The sequence below is a fragment of the Drosophila navojoa genome, chromosome 5, assembly GCF_054131105.1.
Source record: "Drosophila navojoa isolate 15081-1374.11 chromosome 5, UAZ_NAV_1.0, whole genome shotgun sequence".
Lineage (NCBI taxonomy): Eukaryota > Metazoa > Arthropoda > Insecta > Diptera > Drosophilidae > Drosophila > Drosophila navojoa.
The window spans coordinates 11,017,918-11,037,513 of NC_142893.1; the positions used below are offsets into that span (position 1 = coordinate 11,017,918).

Genomic DNA, 19,596 nt, shown 5'->3' on the forward strand with positions numbered 1-19,596 from the left:
TAGATAATATGAGGGAGTACTATTTGCTCGTCTTTCTAGGCAAAACTCTACAAAATTCGCCATGAAATTATGTATATCAAATTAATTCGTATATTCATTCATTTTTTGTTTTTTATTTATAGCTAAATATTTTATCATGGTTTTCCGGTTACACCTTGAACTAACCCCACTGATAAGCGAAATATTTTCGAGTGCTTTACGCTGCACGCTTCCCGCTGTTAAATGATTCATTAGCGACAATTCATAAATGAAATAGGCAAAGCTATGACAGCACGAATCCAGCGCTAATTCATTAGACATCGACCCGGGGCAGAGGGAGGCAAAGATACTTTTTCTAGACAGAGACCAGACGCTAGACGTGCATGATGACGTCCATCAGCAAAAGCATCAGCAGCAGCAGAAGCCACAGTAGCTGATTGTGTTAGGTCAGTAACACTTGTGTAGCCAAGACGAAGAGTAAGAATTTGAAATGCTATTTATATAGCCAGACCCAGACCCAGACCCACAAAGTGCAGACCTACAAATGACCTTCCCACAAACAAATTGTCAGGCGATTCTTTGGCTTTTTGATAACTTTTCGCTATTTCATATAAAATGGTGTTTAGGCCGGTTTACAGCTTTTTGCCATATACTGTTGGCCACGATTCACGCATCTGTTGCGTGTCGCATGCCCACTTGTCCACCCACTAGCACGAAAAGCTTTAAAGCTTCTTAACTAACAGACGCTGTCGGCAGACAATGCCGACTGATATACCTCGCGTTGCTACGCTTCCCCAGCACGTGAACAATATCAATGGAATTATACTAAGTGAATATGTGAGTAGTTGGTACTTTAAATACGTTTACCTATACGAGCAGCTTGGCAATCTAATCTGTACGTAGACTAAGTAGCCGAGTCGCCCACTGAAGGTTAGTGGGTCAGAATGCCAACACACTTGAGAGTTTTTGCTATAAATTTTATAGCAATGTGCGTCTCTAGTAACGCGAAGACGGGTTAAAGAACTGTAGATAATGAAATGACATTATTAATGTAAGGGAGAAAGAGAGAGAGAGAGAGGGCGAGAGAGAGATACTGGCATTTAATGATAAATGAGAGAAAAAGGAGAGATTCCTATTACATATTAAGTTTAAGAGCAATACATATCAATAAATTTCAATTATAAATATATTTATATAAAAATGTTTCACACTGTTTTTGTACATGGTAAGATATAAGAGATCTCTACAAATTCTATTATATATATGTATATATAATCTTCAACATTTCAGATTTAAACCTTTATAAAAATATATCAATTGGATTTGTTGTATGTTTGTAAAATTATATGCATATAATTTAGATCAAAATCGGGTATTTTAAAACTATGAATCAATGTATCAATTTAAATTCAGTGCGATTTACAATAATAGCCATAAATATTAAGCGATAAGGATATTTAAAGAGAGTTCAATTGTTTATAAAAAATATATTAGAATACAAACTAGAATTTGTAATCAGTTCAATCATAATTTGAGTAATCAATTGAATAACCATACGCGAGCATTGTGAATTTTGGGTAAGCAATCTACAAATGCCACATAGAAAAGCATTTCTAACTAATCGATAAAAGCATTTGGCATAAACAGCGTTAAAAACTACAAAAAAAAAAAAAAAATATATGTAACTGAGGCGACTGCATTGATCAGGTTGAATGAGCGATTCGTTGATAATGGCCGCTAAATAGTTGTATAAAAAATACTTGATATTATAGATTGGAGGACGAGTCGGCCGCAGTTTCGGCCACGTTGTCATCGATGCTGGCGCTGCCTGAGTTGCAGCTGCCACGATTGCTGCGCATCTGCATCAGCTGGCCAATGAGATCGAGCAACTGGTCGTCGGTGAAGCTGCTTTGCTGCAGTAGCTGTTGTATCAGAGCGGTACGCTCCGCCTCCTGGCGTACCATCGTGGGCACCTGAGCCAACAGATTGCTGCGGCAGCTGTTGTTGATCTTCGACTTGGCGCATATGTACTCCAGCACAGAGTTCGGATTGAGGCGATCGCACACTACCGAGGACAGATTCTCGCGCACCGCATGGTCCAGGAAGTCTTTGGAATGATTCTCGGAGAGCGTTTCCAGCACACTGGTCTTCAGCTTATCATTGCCCTTCATCTGATTCGATAGAAATTTGGCCAAGGTAAGCGCGCTTTTCAGCGGAGAGCTATTCGACTTGGCCATGAAACGCTCTAGCACTTCGTCTAGCGAGCATTGCTCCACAGCCAGGTCCAAGGCGGACTCTACGTCCAGTATGGCCAGATCTTGTGGAGCTGTCGCTGCTGCAGTCTGTGAATGATCCTTCTGCACTTCCTTCTCGGCTGCCGTTGTGTCGTTCCATTTGAGCGAATCGAAAGGCTCATCCTCCGTGGCATCGCAGGATGACTTGTCCAATGCTGCACTCCGGGCTGTCTGCTCATTAGCAAACCTTTCGATTTCGATGATGCTGTCCAGCCGTCCACGCCGTTTCAATGCGTGCCGCAACTCTGGGTTCTGGGCTACCTTGTCGAGCATAAGGACACGCTTTGGCTTGCTGCTGCGAGACTCCTCCACATCGCGCAGATACTCTTTCGTTATAGATACGGGCGGATCGTGGAAGCTCACACGCTTACGCTTCTGCGCCGGCGATTCAAAATCGTCAATGCTCTCGCAGCGCAGCTTCCGTTTAAGTATTGAGGCCGAGGGACTGGCCGAAGGCGAGGGCAGACGCTTGGAAAATATTAGCAAATCCTTCGCCACTTGCTCTATCGGCGTGGACGTGTGCTCCGCGGCAGCTAGTTCGTTCAGCTCGCAGGTGGGCGTCGACACCTGTTCGGAGCGCTCAACATGACGAACGGGCGTCGCATGGCTGCGTCCTGTCGATGAACCGCCTAATGGATAGGCTGTGCCAGCATCCAGTTTCTTATTTCGTATCATGTTGATCAACTGCGCCCCGCGCCCCGTCAAATGAGCCGACGGCTTGGGGCGCAGCGTGGGACTGGTCGAATTGTTTGTCTGCTTGCGATCCGGCGGCGAGTTCTGCAAGGAATTAATGGATTTAGTTAGTATAATGTCCACTTCATTTCTATGAGCTTGATTTCTATTATAGCCGAACTCACCAAATTGCAGAGTCGCGCATTTGGCTTCTTTGGCGAGGTCTCTGCATTCGTTTCCATCTGCTCCGATGGCAACTGTGTGCTGGCCACCGATTCCACAGCATGTTCGGATGAAGAAGAAGTAAGTAGCGTTTCCAGCACACTTGCGGGTTTTTTCGTCAACTCCGGCAGCACCTGTGCAGGCAGTGTAGGGGTTACAAAATCGGAAAACAGATCCTCGCTCTGCATTGGGGTGAGTTTGCCCTTCTTGCTGACAGCTGTGCGAAGAGAAAGAGAAGGGAAGGGAGAGAGACAATTAAAAACATGAGCTAAACAAAATATTTGCTGAGGGCTTTTAGATTTTACCTGCTGCAGCTGCTGCTGTTGTTGTGGTTGTTGTTGTAGCCGTAGTTACTTGAGGAGGGTTCGCTGATTGCTTCCTGGGCGAACGCAGTCGTTCCGTAGGCGTGGTCGGCTGTTCGCCATTGTTATCCTTTAACGCGGACCGCTTGCGCGTCAGACGCCCAGGTGTATTTTCGCTAGAAGCTGTTGGAGAAACTGTTTTGGGTTCCTCTTCGACTTGGCCGCGTGGTTTGCGGAAATTGTATTTGTCCGTATTGGCATTGCCGGACTCGTTGTTGGCTGCGTCGCCCAACTGACGTCGGCGCGCAGGCGTGGTCACAACTGGATTGGACAGGTCTTCTGATGGCGAGTCATCAATGGTCACAATCTCATCACTGTTTGGCTGCTCTGCATTGCGATCGCTAACAATGGAGATCTCGGATTGTTTGCCCTTGGCAATGACCACCTTCTTGGGTGTCCAGGGCTTGATGGAGGAGTCCTGCGACTGGCTCATATCATTGTACAGAGCTGGTATGTCCGATTTCTCGGCAAAGCGCTCCTTTTGACGATCTGTGAGCTTGTCCGGATTCAGGCTCCACACGGAGGGTATGATAACGAACAGATCATCGCCCTTGAACAGGTCCTTTAGCTGCTGGGCCATGGTCTTCATGGGCAGCTTCCGGAACCTCTCCTGTATGGCCCGCTTCCACTCGTTGAGAAAGCTGCCGTCGAACTTGTTCTTGTTCCAGCATTGAAGTGCTGCTGTTAAAACGGGTTTCAGTGCATCAAACACGACCATTAGCTCGTTCTGGCGCAGTTCCAGGATGACATTTCGTAGTGTATTCAGGCAGCCCTCGAGCAGTGACTGCGTCAGCGCTGAACGCTCAAAGACTGCCTGGATTAGGGCAAAGACATCCTTATAGAGCGGCGGATCCTTGCAGATGCCCAGCTTAAGCACTGCACCGACATAGATATCAAACAGCTCTGCGAAATGCGGCTCCTCTTTGCTGCCATTCTTCAGCAGCTCCAGCAGCGTGGCCTTCAGCTCCACTACAAAATTCTTGCGTCCACTTCCATTCTGGCCAGCGTTGATGAGCTGGCGCCACTGCTCGCAGAAGACGCCATCGAAGTAGCTGCTGGCGCGTCTTCCAGCAAAGCTGGCGCTCGTCTGCAGAGGCCACAGAATCCATCTGTCCACTAGAGCCGCATTGTGGGCCACACGGTATTCCAGTGCATTGTCGCGCAGGTAATTGAGCAGTGCTCCAGATACCTGGCGCCACATCTGCAGCTTGATGCCAAAAGCCTCGTAGTCCTCGTCATCATTGTTTTGCATGAGCACCACCGCAAAGCCGGTCAGCTGGCGGAATTCGATGCTGTTGCGGGCCTCCAGCTGCTCCGGCGCGTAGATCAACGAGATGCAGCGCTGCATTATGGCCGCTGGCACCTCGGCGCGTGCCTTGAGGCAGAGTTTCATGAAGGCCTCCAGCACTTCCTGGGAGTCGGCACGCTGCTGTGGCATTACTATGCTGGCGCAGGCATTGAAAACGGAGCGGAGAATGCTGCCATCCTCTGACAGCGTCTTCTCCAGCTCCGCGCAGCAGGCGACTGTGAAGGGCGCCACACGCAACTGGAACATAGCTAACGTTACATTGCGCAGCAGCAAATGTAGCAGCTCTTGCTCCGTCTCCGAGCTGTTGTCTTTGCTTTCGCTCATCATTTTCATGCCGGCCACTGCGGCTGCTAGCATGGGTTGCCAGTGCTGCTGCATCACTTCCGCGTTCATTAGAGGCGACGGCTGACTAATCTCCTCGAGGCGCATGTTGCGCAAACAACACTTAAGCATCTCGGAACCGGTTTCCATGTTCCACAAAGCGACCAGGCAAGGCACCGCCAGCTCCCTCGCAGTCTGATAGGTGTGCGCCAAGCCTGTTGAGCTTCCACGCGAACCTCCGCCAAAAAGGAAGCTCAGAAAAAACTCAACTGCATTCTCAAAGGTTTTGGGCAGCTCGGCGTCCAGGCAACTGAGCAGATACCACCACACACGCACCTTAATGCTGCTCACATGAGGCGAACGGGACTGAGAGGTCCGCAGTGGTATCAGGAGCAAGCGTAAACGCTTGCCCGCTCCCAGCTCATTGTAGGCGGCAAAGACCTTGATGAGCACGCGCCAGCAGAGAAAAGCCTCAGAGCGAATGCCATTGTCCGGGTTGCGAAAGCCCAGTTCGACTATAGCCAGAAATTTGTTGATGTAAGTGCAGCCACGCAGCAGATCGTTATCCATGATCTGCACCAACAGCGTCCAGATTTTGTGCCAATTGTTATTCTTCGCATCGCGCATCTCGCCAATTAGTGTCGTATAGTTGTTCACGAATTCGCTACGTATCTGGGGCCAGCATTTGGCCTCATGTATAACAGACACGTCCAGGGCAACGAGTGCCTCGGCCATTGCAGCCACCGCACAGTTCTGTATGTTGCGGTCTGAGTCAAACATCAGGGGTAATATGTCTCCAAGCCAGAACTGCACCAGTTCCTCGTTGGTAAACGAGGTGTTTATCAGGCCACAGGCTTTGCAGCTGCTGGCCAGCAGGTCTATCATCTGTATTGTTTAAACAATTGGCGGCGTCAGCAGAGTAGAAATAGAAAAATTCGTTGAGGTTGACTTACATTGCAATAATGTTGACGTCGGCTGGTTTTCAGCATTTCTTTCGTCGACAACTGCACCGTGTGATACGCCTGACCTACATCTTTGTCGATGTCCATTGTGTTGTTTGTTAATTGAAGCAATATATATTATTGAAAATTTAATACACTACTACAGTTCTCTCAAAACGATTTTACTACGCGACTAATGTGTTTGATGGCATTCATTTTTTACTAAAAGCGCGCGAACCTACGAGTTTAGGGATGAAACTAGAAACAATACACACAGATATCGATAGTTGAGGCGCGCACTATCGATTTATGTATTAAAGAGTTTTGCAACACTGAAACGCAGCTTTGGAATTTTGAATGTCATCAATTTAAAATATAACGTACTTCCGTTTCTAAAACTCGAAATCAGAAAAATATGAGTCAAATAATAACAATTACATTTTTTTTTATGGTATTTTACATGCCTAACTTTATTAATATGTACTTAATTAATGTATTATAAAATTAAACATTTTGTACGAGTATTATTATATCGTATAATGCGCTCCAACATATTTAAAAGTTATATATTAACATACATATACATATTTAATTTGATTAAATACAGTGACTATATTTCTTTGCACATTAAATAGAAAACATTGCAAAAGTCCTGAATCAATACTTGTTCAGACATTTATATTCTATGCAAAATATTTACAATTTACTAAATTGTGGATATTTTTCTTTTTCATTTAAAACATTTCCTGAACTGCATCTAAATAAACTTTGTGCGTTTAGATAAAGCTGGCGCACCATGAAACAAAAAATAATGTGAAAACAAGGGGAAATCCCCCATGTAAAATATCATGCAGTGAAACTGCTTTATGGCAATCGAAACGAGAAGCAGCAGTGGGCCGGATAGCAGGACGGAATATATAGTTCGAAGAAAGGACTTAAAACGAAGATATTTAAATAAGCTTTTTTGTGTATGCACTCATCATTTTGTATGCCCCAAGGGACAATTTGTTTGTTATGTTGCTGTTGTTGTTGCTTAGTGCTTTGGATCCTTGTTGTAGTCCACATAAACACGCACCACTTCGCCGGAGTATTTGCGCTGCGACGGCATGAAATAAAAGTCTGGTGTGTCAGAGCCACCATTCAAACGAGGATCCTCACGCGATCGATCATAGCTGGAGTCGCGTTCATGTCGCGCACGTCGCTCATCGCCCCGTTCACGCTCCCGCTCCCGCTCCTGGCGTGCCGCACGCCGATCGTGCGTATAGTAGCCGGAGGGCTGCATATTGGCCGAGCTCTGCTGATAATGATGATTCTGGCGGGGCAGCGAATAGGCACGCTCCGCATAGCTGCCGCGTGAATAAGGTCCGGGTGCTGTGCTAGCAGTGCCTCCCACGCTGCTCTCCTGCATCATGTGGCGACCGTTCGAGGACCGGTTGCCATTGCCATTGCTGCTATGCTTGCCATTTCCATTTCCATTGCCATTGCTGTTGCTGTTGCCATTGCTCTCGTAGTACATTTGCGATTTGCTGGTGGGTGAGTGGGACATGGGCAGGGTGGTCTGCTGGCTGCTGGCGGTGGAGCGGTTGCGTGCCTTCTCCTTGGCCGTTGTGCTGCTGGTCATGTGCTTCTCCTCAGTTTCGCCATACGGATCGAATGCGTAGTTCGTGTTAGATGCAAACTCCTTCCACGGGGTGTTCTGTAAGAGTTTCTCCTGCAAACAAGCAGAGCAGACAGAAGACACACAATTAGTTTATATATCGATCAAACTCTAAGCGCTTAACCAGTCAGCATTTGGTATGGTCTCAAGTCGAATAGACTAAACTTTTGGAACTTTCTAGTTTACTGTGCGCTAGACATCGTTGGAGGACTACTATGTACTATGGTTTTGCAACTAGAATGTGCCTTGTGCTTGCGTTTATATCAAATTTAGCTAAATTCCAAGTATGAGAGGCAGAGATAGTCCACAGATATGACACCCATGTATGGTTTGATTGTTAGGGAGCATTGTGAAAGAATAAGAATGAACTACTCAAAAATACATAGGTTTATAGTATGCAGAAATATAGTTTAGGAGCGATTGGCCAATATATGTACATATGTATACATACATATTATAATATATGGTTTAGTAAGAAATAGCATAGATCAAATGCTAACTGGTTTGGCTACAAACACACAAAAGATATAGGAAAACAAACTAGATAGATTGATTAGGAACGACAGAAACAGAGAGAATGTGAGTTAGAAGTAAAGCTCCAAAATAAGTAAAGTGTGAGTGAAGAATACGGGGAAACAAAAGTATTATTATTATTATTTTTTTTATTTTAAGGGTGTTAGCAAAGTAATCACATACATAGATTTAATTGAGGGTTAATAGGTACAACAACAAAACAAACCAAAAAAAGGAATTTAAATTACCAATGAATTCTTTATGTTCTAGAATTTTGATTTTGATAAGCACGACTCAACACACAGGCGGCTATATATAAACACATATAAATCAATATTTGTATGTGTGTATATATATATATATATATAGAGTACATATATAAGGATGTCCGCGTATTTGACTAACTGTATAAGATTTATTTCGATTTTACTGGGCAGTTTTTAGCTCTTATTGCATTTGTTCAGGCAGTGAGAGGGAAAGAGACGAGTATATATTTCTTTTCATTTTAGTATATAGTATATATATAATTGTGGTGGGTAATTTGTGTTGATAATTGTTTTTTTTTTTTGTTTTTTGTTTTTTGTTTTTAAATTTTTTATATAATTTGTATCTTTTATTTTTATAGATCGCTAGAAGGCTGATAGTAGCGTTGGTGTTGCCGCTGTTGATATATGCGCCATTCGTCGGGTATTACGTAAACCAGCTTTAAATAACATTATACAATTGAACAGAACATTATTAATCGTGTATGAATTGAACCTTTTAACAAAGAATCATGTGCGCGTTAAATAAAAAAAAAAAAAAAAATAGTAAATAAATAAAACAGAATATAAACTGAACAAACAGATTTTAAAGTTAATGCTAAAAGAACTCGTTTAACTAAAGTCGATGGCAAATTGATCTAAATGAATTTACCTTAGTGCTCTTGCTCTTGCGCGAGGTCTTCAGTATGGTGCAGAATGCTTGGATCAGGGCTATGAGCACCAGGGCTGCAATCAGACCTAGCACAATATACAAACGTGTCTCGGACAGATCGAAGAACGACAGCAACGTATCCTTAGCACTCATATCGTCGGCACTCTTAACTGTGGATGCAAATTAAATTATAAATTATGCCCAGGTTTGGTTTCCTCTTTTCAAATGGACTCACATTCCAGCGCCTCAAAGTCCAGGAACTGGGGATCCACGGTCAGGGAGCCCACCTTGCCGGTGTTGATTTGATCCAGCAGCGCTGCCTTAATGGCATCCGCATTCTTCTGCACAGCCGCCTCGCTGCCCTTCTCTATGTTGTTGGTGTCCAGCGCATGCTGTTTCTCTACATCGGCCTTGTCGAACATGGCCTGAACCTTGGCCACCATGGCGTTGCCTTGCCTGTAGAAGAACAAAATGCAAGTTTATGTTTGCTGAACTAGTAAATAATAATCCCTCTAAGAATACTCACTTCTCAAAGCCAATAATCTCAGTTTTATAGTAGCCAGGTATGGGCGAAAGTATGCCATTGAAGGAGTCCGAAATGGTAGCTGCCAGATTGTTAAAGTCCACGGTGCCTGGCTGCGGTGCCTCAAAGGACTCGGCCAGATTCATAAGCTTCACGCCCACGGCATAGACCAGACGCGAGGGCGCTGGAGTGCTGGTGCCCACGAATACAGCTTCCAGCTCTGCAAAGAAAAAAAATAAACAGAGATTTCAATTGAATATTCAATATTTAACTGTAGTTCAACTTACCCTTGCCGCAGGACTTGATGCAGACACGTTGCGCCGAGATCGGTGGCACCTGCTCGTGCTTGCGCGTCTTCTTGTTGACCACGTTGAAGGCACCGCCCAGCACGGGGAAGAACAAATACAGGCAATTGTCGTCCGTGAAGGACAGGTCCTGTTCGTCGTTGCTGACGCGCTTGCGCGTAAACTCCAAGATGGTCACGCCCTTCTCGATGCGGCCAGAGGCATTGTAAATGTCCTGGCGATCGTCCAGCTTGGGCGGCGCATAGCCCAGCACCCAGGTGTCCATCAGGAATGGACGACCGGTGCGTCCATCCACCCAGCCGATGATGGCATCCGTCTGTGACATGCGTTGATCCGCACTGAAGCCGATGCCCGTCCAGGTTTGTGTATTCGATGTTTCAATGTGCCAGCGCATCTCGTCGCCGCGTCCCACCGTTTCCCAGGTGGCGTAGTACTCGCAGCCGTGTTCCTGGGGCGAGCAGTTCGAGGGGTACTTCCAGTGGCCATAGCAATCGTTGTCCAGCACATTTGAGCTCAGATCGTTGCGATCGCTGCTCGAGCTGGATTTTTCTTTCTCTGCAGAACGTTTAATAGATTAGATGGGATTCATTAGAGACTTTTGCTGGGCTTACCAAAGAAATTGATTTGGGTAACACCACGTTGTGCGTTGTGTCCGTGATATTTGATCTCGTCCTGTTGATAAAAGTCCTTGGGCATTGGAGATTCATTTCCCGAGCCAGCGGCTGGCACATGCACAAAGCTGCCCGGCTCCTGGCCCTTGGCCCAGATCACGTGGGTGAGCGCATCGTCCAAAGTGTGATCTGTGGGCTCGGTGGCCACCAACTTCTTGCGGAAGATAATCGTGGTCATGCCGTTCTGCTCGAAACCGGTGCCCAGCTCCAAGTTCGACTTGCCACCGAAGACCTCATCGACTCGCGGCGTGGAACGATCCCGACTGTAATAGTCACCCACACGGCTGGCCATGCCACGTGCTGCACCAATGACAACATCCGTGCAGTCCATGGGATTGAAGTCGTGGCGTGGAGTGTACGGATTAAGCTTGTACTTTGGCTCTGCGGAAATATAAAAGTGATTCAGTGAACTCCTCGACTGAGTCAGGGCAATGCGATTCGTGTGAATTTTGTGTTTTATTTGGTTAGTAAAGGATGAAGATCGGGATTGAACAATGTGGAGCCTTTACCAATTCGCATGCGTTTACCTGCTGACTGAAGATTGGCGGATTTTTTAGGCGCTGGTTCGCTCTTGGGTGCTGGTTCACTCTTGGGTTCTGGCTCGCTCTTGGGTTCTGGTTCACTCTTGGGTTCTGGCTCGCTTTTAGGCTCTGGCTCGCTCTTAGGCTCTGGTTCACTTTTGGGTTCCGGTTCACTCTTGGGCTCTGGTTCGCTCTTCGGCTCTGGTTCGCTCTTAGGCTCCGGCTCACTCTTGGGCTCTGGTTCGCTCTTGGGCTCAGGTTCACTCTTGGGCTCAGGTTCGCTCTTGGGCTCTGGTTCACTTTTAGGCTCCGGTTCACTCTTGGGCTCAGGTTCACTCTTGGGCTCAGGTTCACTCTTGGGCTCAGGTTCACTCTTGGGCTCAGGTTCACTCTTGGGCTCAGGTTCGCTCTTGGGCTCAGGCTCACTCTTAGGCTCCGGCTCACTTTTTGGTTCTGGTTCACTCTTTGGCTCTGGCTCGCTCTTTGGCTCCGGAGTCGTACTCTCCGGCTCACTCTTTGGCTCCGCTGTGCTATTAGGCTCTGTTGTTTTAGCATTTCGTTGTTTTGGTTTTTTGTTGAATAGAATAGATTTGTGTGCTTCGTGTTAGGTGCGGGTTTGAAAGAGGTAAATAGTAGTAGAAGCGCAACAAGGATAGCAATAACAAAATGCAGTACAATTCTAGTAGGCATCTCTAGAGGATCTGCAGGGTAACGTGTTCTTGCCACTACTCGTATTAGCTCTTCAGTCTCTAAGTCTAAATATGTTGCAGGTGCACAAATATTGATATCTTTCAGACTCTTACCTGTAGCTTGGCGGCGACTGCGTCCGGATTTGGTGCTCACGCGATAAGAGACGCTGGTGGCCACTGAGGTGACACCGTCTATGTTGGCCAGCTCATCCTCGTGCTTGGCTACACGCTTCGTCTTGCTGCTCGGCTCGGCACTGGGCTCGGCGGTTGGCTCGCTCTTGGGCTCTGGTTCGCTCTTGGGTTCCGGTTCACTCTTAGGCTCAGGTTCACTCTTGGGCTCTGGTTCACTCTTGGGTTCCGGCTCACTCTTAGGCTCAGGCTCACTCTTGGGCTCTGGTTCACTCTTGGGCTCTGGTTCGCTCTTGGGCTCTGGCTCACTCTTGGGCTCTGGTTCGCTCTTAGGCTCTGGTTCGCTCTTGGGCTCTGGTTCACTCTTAGGCTCCGGCTCGCTCTTGGGCTCCGGCTCGCTCTTGGGCTCCGGTGCACTTGCGGCGCCCTCCAGCGTTGTCGTCAAGTCTCCAATGTCTCTCAATAGGGGGAAATTCTTGCACTCTGGGGTCATGCCACGCGGACGCCAGCCGAAGCCCACCCAGGAGGTGCTGTTCACCTTGAGCACGATCTCGATCTCCTTCTGCTCCTCCAGCAGACGCCAGTACATGTGGTAGTCGGGCGAGAGCTCCTTCTTGCTGTAGGCAGACAGATCGAGGTTGGTGGACTTGTAGGGCGAGCGCTTGTTGCAGCCAATGCCGTGCCAGCCGAAGTTGCAGAAGCATTGGCGACGCGGCAGCGAGGTGGCATCCAGATCGATGCACTTGCCCTGGGCACCGCAATCGGCATTGGTGGTGCACTCGTCGTGGTACTGGCACTGCGGTCCGTAGTAGTTCTTTTCGCACTTGCAGCGCGAGGGGAAGTATTTGCCCTTGCCGGAGCAGGTCTCCTTGAAGTCCTTGCGCTGCTTGATGTCCACATCCGCGCAGGACCAGAACCGATAGCTGCCCGACCACTCATCCGCCTGACGCAGCAGACGCAGCGTGCAATTGTAGCACTCAAAATCCTGGGGTATGCTCACCTGATACGACTGAGCGCTGTGTATTGAAAGGGGGAAGAGACGAGGGGCTTAGCTGGCAGCATATAGAACTGGGTCTAGTTCACAACTTACGTGACAGATGGGGTCACAAATTCCGAGTTGTTGACATGCGGTGTCAGATCCAGAACGGGCCTGTCGAGCGCATCCAAAAGTTGCAGACGAAAGCCGCCCTAGAAACAGCCATGGAACGAACTATTTAATAAAGCTCCAATTGCGGATTTTGAGGGGGAAGCTCGTCGTATTTCGCAAACAATGACTGAGAACTTCACTGTCTGTCTGCCTGTCTGTCTGTCTGTCAGCCAGCTAATTCCCATTGGTTTTTCAATTATGGGAACTTCTAACGCAATACGCTTGACTTTGAGTCGCTGGCTCGCCAGATACTATCTATCTATCCAAGTATCTAGATGCTCGTGCTCTCTGATGGTGCATGTGAGGCAATCATTACGACATTTACGCTGTTACCCACTATGATGCACATGTCGGGCTGCTAATTATGTTTGACAGAGAGATAAGAACACGGTTTTGCATTGTGGCTTGATGGCCCCAACATAATGGCCCCAAAAGATTTTGCAACCAGACTACAGACAACAGACTACAGATCCACATTTCCACTTACCCTGTGCGCAAAAGCCAAATGCCAGGTGACATTAAACACGGAGCCCGACAGCAACGAGGTGCGTATGGAGCCTGTAAATAAAAACAAGTTGAGAATAAGTATTTGTTAGTGGAAAATTTGATATATGTATAGCATTTGCTACGATTTACACTAATGCAAGAGTTGTCTTCATGTTAAGTGTTGGAAATGGAGTTAAAGACTTAAAATCGACTTTACAAAATAATAAGTAAGATATTTCATATTGGTTGATCAGGGGAAAGTTAAGTTTAATCCTAAAATGCTAAATTTAGCTAACAATAATTAGAATGAAAATCAAAATAATCATAATCATATAATAATCACTTAACCCGATCTAGTTTCCTCAACGCATCCAATTCACAGACAGAATTCTTTTGAATTGCCCCCACGATCCCGTCTAGGCCAAGTATCAATAACTAATCAGAGGCTATTGAAATGTGGTTCGTTAAGTGCAGAGTGCTGGAAATGCAGAAACGGAATTGCAATGCCAATGATGATTATTGCTTAGCGCACTATGACGATGCTGTTTATCAGGCCATGCACACACAGAGAGAGAGAGAGAGAGAGAGAGAGAGAGAGAGAGAGAGAGAGAGAGAGAGAGAGAGAGAGAGAGAGAGGGCGAGAGGGAGAGCAACAGAACCAACTGGCAATTGGCCTATGAAATATGTAAATATGGCCTGAAAATATGTAACGCATAATTAAATGTTTTGCCAGCACTCAAGCTGAACTGGTTTTGTGGTTCTGCATTGCGTAGCGCAACAAGTGAAGTGGACGGCGGTGTCTTGTAGACTGCGATGGCAATGGCGATGGAGACTGCGGCGTTGATGTGGCGCACCTGCGTACCAGATGCCAGCAATTGCAATAGGCGCAACATTGGCCAGTTGCCCAGTTGGCGGCACTCGGTCCAGACCCAAGCACAAGCCCAAGTCCAAGCCCAAGCTCACAGAGCACAGGAAGCCACACACAAGTGCCACACACATCTTCGCTTTTCAAGTTTTTCAGCTGGCTGCAGACAAATTTCATATGCTTACAACTATTGCGTAAGCTCAATGCGGTAACCTCCTCAACCAGCTGCAGCTGTACGGTGGACACTGGCAAAAGTGGGCAATCGAATGGCCAAGCGCAGATCGCACATCGTTGTCAGCCAATACATGCAAGATGCGAGCCGCGAGTCGCTAATTGAAGCCATTAAATGGCCATAACGATACCCCGACGAGCGAAAAGCGAAAGCCCCTACTCTATAAAGGAGGGAGAGAGAGGGAGTGAGGGAGGGAGGAGGCTGTTTACAGGTCTCACTTTCCAGTCAGCGTTACGACAAGACAAATAAGGAAGCTGCAAAATTATGATTACTATTGCCGGCTGTTGTAGCCAGCTCTTGGCCATCTCCAATGGCTGTATGTGGCCTAAAGACCTGGCCAGATATTGAGTACTCTGCACTGGCCACGTGAGGCCATTCAATTGCCGCAGTCTTGGCTCAGTTTGACCAATATGGTCAGACAGCAACAACAACAACAATTACAACTAAAACATTTAACATAGAAATAAACTCTGCGTCTTTGTCTCCAACTGCCACTTGGCTGTTTTTTTTTTTTTGTCTCTCTGCTGTCAATGATGTCGCTGATTACAAGCAACAGCAAAAAAGCGAAGCAAGCAACAAGGCTGCTTGTGACTACAATATACCCTGTAATAGTCTATATGCATCAAATTGAATTCTTATAAAATTATCTGAATAACTTTTAGTAAAGATTTCTTTAGAGCTCAAATTAGTTTATTGAAAAATGCAAAAAAAATAAATATAAATTATATAAAAAATTAATATTTTAATAAATAATATAAAATTATAAAAATAAATCCCAGAAATTATTAATAAAAAATATTTATTAAATAATAAATAATAAATCCCAGAAATTAATAATAAAAAATATTAATTTAATAATCGAACTTTGAAGAAGTATTTAATAGCTTCTGCTCTCTGAGCATTATGAGAGATGATCTTACTATATCCCAACTGTAAAGGCTATAGAAGTTTTCAGCTCTCAGCAAAAGTTACACCATTCTATACCATCCACTCTGCCACACATTTAGAGGGTATATATATATATATAAAAAAAAAAGGCAACAAACTTTAAACAGCTGCGTGTCAATGGACATTACGGCGACTTTTGTAGGTCAGCAATTGAATGCGACTTTTGATTTCAATGGCGCAATTTTTCTTGACTTCGATAATTCTGAAATCGCAAATGGCAATTTCCGCACCTGCAAGCCAAGTGGACCAAACATTTTCACATGGCCAAAACGAACAAGAAAAAAAATTAAAAACCGAAAAACCTAAATCTGATTTTAAAGACTGAGAAAATGGGTTAAGTTAAGGTGGAAAGAGCGCAAAAAAAAACAACTAAAACATGAAAAGACTTGAACAATAAATCAATGGAGCACATTAATAAGTTGAGAAAACAATACATATACATTTCTTATATATAATACATGTCGGCATATATGTATATCATTTTTTTTGGGCGTAACCAGTTGCCCAAAAGCTGGAAGCTGGGAATATGCAGCCCAGAAATTGGCAGGTGCTGCTGCTGCTGCTGCTTTTGATTTTTCTCATGTAGAGCCGCCGCATCGCCGTTGCTCTCTCTCTCTCTCTCTCTCTCGCTCAGCCAGTCTCTGGTCTGGTCATTTTCATATTTTGCTTCGGTTTACAGTCTGTCATATTTCTCACGAGCGCGAAAGTTGTTCACCTTTGATTATTTTGTTTTGGAGGCTGCGTTGCATGAATATCGAATGCTGAGCTTAAATTCGCCTCGCGTCTCGTCTCGCTCGCTTTTTTCGAAAGTTTCCAAGAAACAACAACAAATAATAAATAATAATAACAACAACATTGATAATGATAATGATAATGATTCTCAACAAGTGTTTTGCTTAGCGCATACAGTCAAATTATAATAAAATATGAAAATGGAATTTTAAAGTTGAAAGGAAAACAACAACAAATTATTTAAATTGCAATTAATTGTGAAAAAAAAGTTAATTTTTGTTGTCGTTTTTTTTCTTCCTAATGATGTCTTGATTGATTTTGCCTCAAATATATCGCTTTAATGATCAGCATCATCATCATCAGCAGCATCAGCATCATTAATGGGCTACCGAAAATTGAGGGAAATGAAAAGTTATCGAGGCTTTGTTTGGGCTGGGTTTTTTTTTTTTTTTTTTTGCTGTTTATAGTCAAAACTAAAAATTTATGCGTATAAAAACATGTTTACGATAATCATTTTCAGCTATAATTCATAATTATCATTGGTAAAGTCGACTGAGAAACATTCGCATTGCCGCATTCCATTGTTCAGACATTCCAGACATTTGATGAGTGTTTAATCGATTGCCATTTGCCTTTCGATTAAGAATATTTAAGGTCTTACTTATTGGATATATAACTACTATGTATGGTATATTACAGGGTATTAACAGCAGAATTAGCAGTATGTTTACATTTTGTGTTGTATTACAATGATGATCGATTAAAATTGTAAGCTAATCAGAGATGAAATACTACGCTTGAAATTATGGGTATATTCTAGTCGTGCAGGCCCGACTAAACTCAATATAATTCCTCTTTCGACAGTTATATAACGAATGTGAACATCAGTAACTCAACTTGATTGAGTTATTCAAGATGATCTATCAAAAATCGTATAAGCATATCTAGTTCTCAACTTTGCCTTCCCATATATCTGGCATATTTGCCATTATGTATACTCGCCTGAGCGTAAATTTCAACCCAGTTTTGCAAGCAGCTGTATACATATTTTATTAAGAAATCACAAACGTAAACTTCTTTCCTGTTTGACATCCATTCTCAATGAAATATTCGCATTTTGAATGAAGCAAAATAAATAAATTATTTGTTTATCGAGATTGAGATCTTAAACTGTATAATGTGGAATAGCTTTAATGCTAAATGAGAGTGCTATTAGCATACATATCTTTCAGCTGCCGAGCCGTGGACAAACTGTGGCCAACTAACGGTAACAATTTAATAAACTTATCAATTATATAATGCTAATCATAGCTATTAAGTTAATTGCAGTTCTCTCGCTTTCGAGAATTGAAAATTGTGTAAAAGATAATTCGCAAAGTGTTCTCGCTGTTCTCGCAGACTTTCCGAGGAGTTTCGGCCACTCACTTGGTATATACATATGTATATATGGATATATGTATGTATGTATAGGTATTGTCTTGGCTTTTGCATCATTTTCATAATGGTATGCTCGGCAGCAGGCAGTCGAACCTTGAGGCCATTGGGCTTAGTGTGGTGGAAAGGCAGGATGGAATGTGTGCCTGTGTGCATTCTAATTGCAGTGCCGCTTGCATGACCACCAAGTGCCCAGCCAGTGGGCGTTGGAGGCGTGGCAGTGGCAACAGCCAACATGGCTGCCAAATATGGCGTGTCGCTGCCGAGGCAAACACTTCCGCAAACAAATACACACACACACACACACACACATATATACATACACACTCACATATACACGTACCACAACACACACTCACACTCCTCCTCCTCCTCCTGCTGCTGCTGCTGCTGTTGACAAGCCAAACTCGCGCCAGGCCATTTATTTTTGCCGCCACTGTTGTCTGCATGGACGTCAGCGAGTGTGTAACATGCCATAAAATGCAATTTTCTTTGGCAACCCTAAAAAGCAACAGAAAAAGAAACCAAACAGCAACAACATAATATTGCCACCGTTTCATTTGCCGCAACGTGGCAAGTAGTTGTTGCACTTACAGCTCGCATTTGCATGTGCTTTGGCAACTTGGTAGCCGGTGTTGGCTGGTTAGCTGCTGGCTGACTCTTGGCTGACTCTTTAGCTGGTATCTTTTGGCCCGCTTGTGGTCAAGGAGTTTTTCGCTTTAGTTAATTGCTCGTGACGTTGTCTTAGCCAACACCGCAGGCGTAGCAGCGCCTGCTGCGGTTGGTATTTATGGCATGCCACACGATATGTATCGCATATAGATATGTGGTATATACACTGCAAGATATTTGTGCCTTAATTTAAATACTCTAACTAATGGAGGCTGTGCTGCATTTAGTTAGAGTTAAATTTAGAGGAGTTATGAGAGGACTTTAGTGGATAACTTAAATGGATACTTATATATTTTACTATGATTACTCTATATAGGCGAAATATCATAGACTAAATTGTTGAGTGTAATTTAATTTATTATTTTAATAATAATATTTAATATACATAGATAAATATATGTATAGCTTTAACTTTTCTTTAGCAATCTATAAAGAGTCAGGCAAAATATAGCCAAGCATCAAGGCTCTATATTGAATCATTTCATATATGGCAAATAAGCTCTTATATGCTTTATATAAATTGCCTCAATAAAGCTCGCCAAAAGCTTAAAGTTCAGCCAAATGAGAAAACATTTATCGCCAGCAATCCGCTAAAACTGTCAACGGCTATGCCAATTAGCATGCGGCTGCCATAAATTTCGCTCAGTGTAGCCTTCTAGCACATGCACATGCTCGTCACACGTTTGCCATTTCAAATGCCATTTGTAGAGCGCGCTCTCATTGATATTCTGTGGCATTTTTTTATGGGTCTAGTGCAAGTGAATGCTGCCGCTGCCGCTGCCTCTGCCGCTGTCGCTGCCGTCGCTGCTGCGGCTGCTGCTGCTGCTGTTGAGATTTGTATGATAATTTCAATGCGACATTTCAGTTAACAAATGAATGGCCATTGGAAATTGAAATATGAGCGGGGCACGAGCAAAAACAAAACATGAAGAAATACGAAATAGAAATAAAACCGAAACGAATCGAAACGAAACGAAAACAATTCAAGTCGCTGCAGATGCTGATAAATGGCTCTTGAGAAATGTTCACAAAAATAAAAGTATGAGAAAAGGAAGAT

At 44.5% G+C, this 19,596-nt stretch overlaps 2 protein-coding genes across 6 annotated transcripts in view; both read right to left on the bottom strand.

Annotated features, from left to right (window-relative positions):
- Positions 1 to 1,147: 1,147 nt before the first annotated feature.
- Positions 1,148 to 6,305, bottom strand: Rif1 (Rap1 interacting factor 1). The gene is made up of 4 exons (XM_089262046.1): positions 6,113 to 6,305; positions 3,466 to 6,044; positions 3,131 to 3,386; positions 1,148 to 3,050 (listed from the first exon to the last, which is right to left on the bottom strand). Exons 1-4 carry the CDS (start codon positions 6,206 to 6,208, stop codon positions 1,746 to 1,748), a joined length of 4,236 nt encoding a protein of 1,411 aa, XP_089118172.1. The 5' UTR covers positions 6,209 to 6,305; the 3' UTR covers positions 1,148 to 1,745.
- Positions 6,223 to 19,596, bottom strand: part of nahoda (DOMON-like domain-containing protein nahoda) — a 29,487-nt gene continuing 16,113 nt past the window's right edge. Inside the window, exons 3-12 of one of the 5 annotated variants that reach the window (XM_018103225.3) lie at positions 13,658 to 13,728; positions 13,114 to 13,211; positions 12,009 to 13,039; positions 11,212 to 11,745; positions 10,625 to 11,065; positions 9,996 to 10,568; positions 9,712 to 9,928; positions 9,421 to 9,641; positions 9,186 to 9,355; positions 6,223 to 7,811 (exon numbers count right to left, since the gene is read on the bottom strand). In XM_018103225.3, coding sequence (XP_017958714.3) covers positions 7,134 to 7,811; positions 9,186 to 9,355; positions 9,421 to 9,641; positions 9,712 to 9,928; positions 9,996 to 10,568; positions 10,625 to 11,065; positions 11,212 to 11,745; positions 12,009 to 13,039; positions 13,114 to 13,211; positions 13,658 to 13,728 — 4,034 coding nt within the window. In that variant the 3' untranslated portion in view covers positions 6,223 to 7,133. Of the gene's footprint in view, positions 7,812 to 8,881; positions 8,974 to 9,185; positions 9,356 to 9,420; positions 9,642 to 9,711; positions 9,929 to 9,995; positions 10,569 to 10,624; positions 11,066 to 11,211; positions 11,803 to 12,008; positions 13,040 to 13,113; positions 13,212 to 13,657; positions 13,729 to 19,596 lie in introns of those variants that run through there. The other 4 variants (XM_089262044.1, XM_089262045.1, XM_018103226.3 and 1 more) reach the window with 4 other exon arrangements.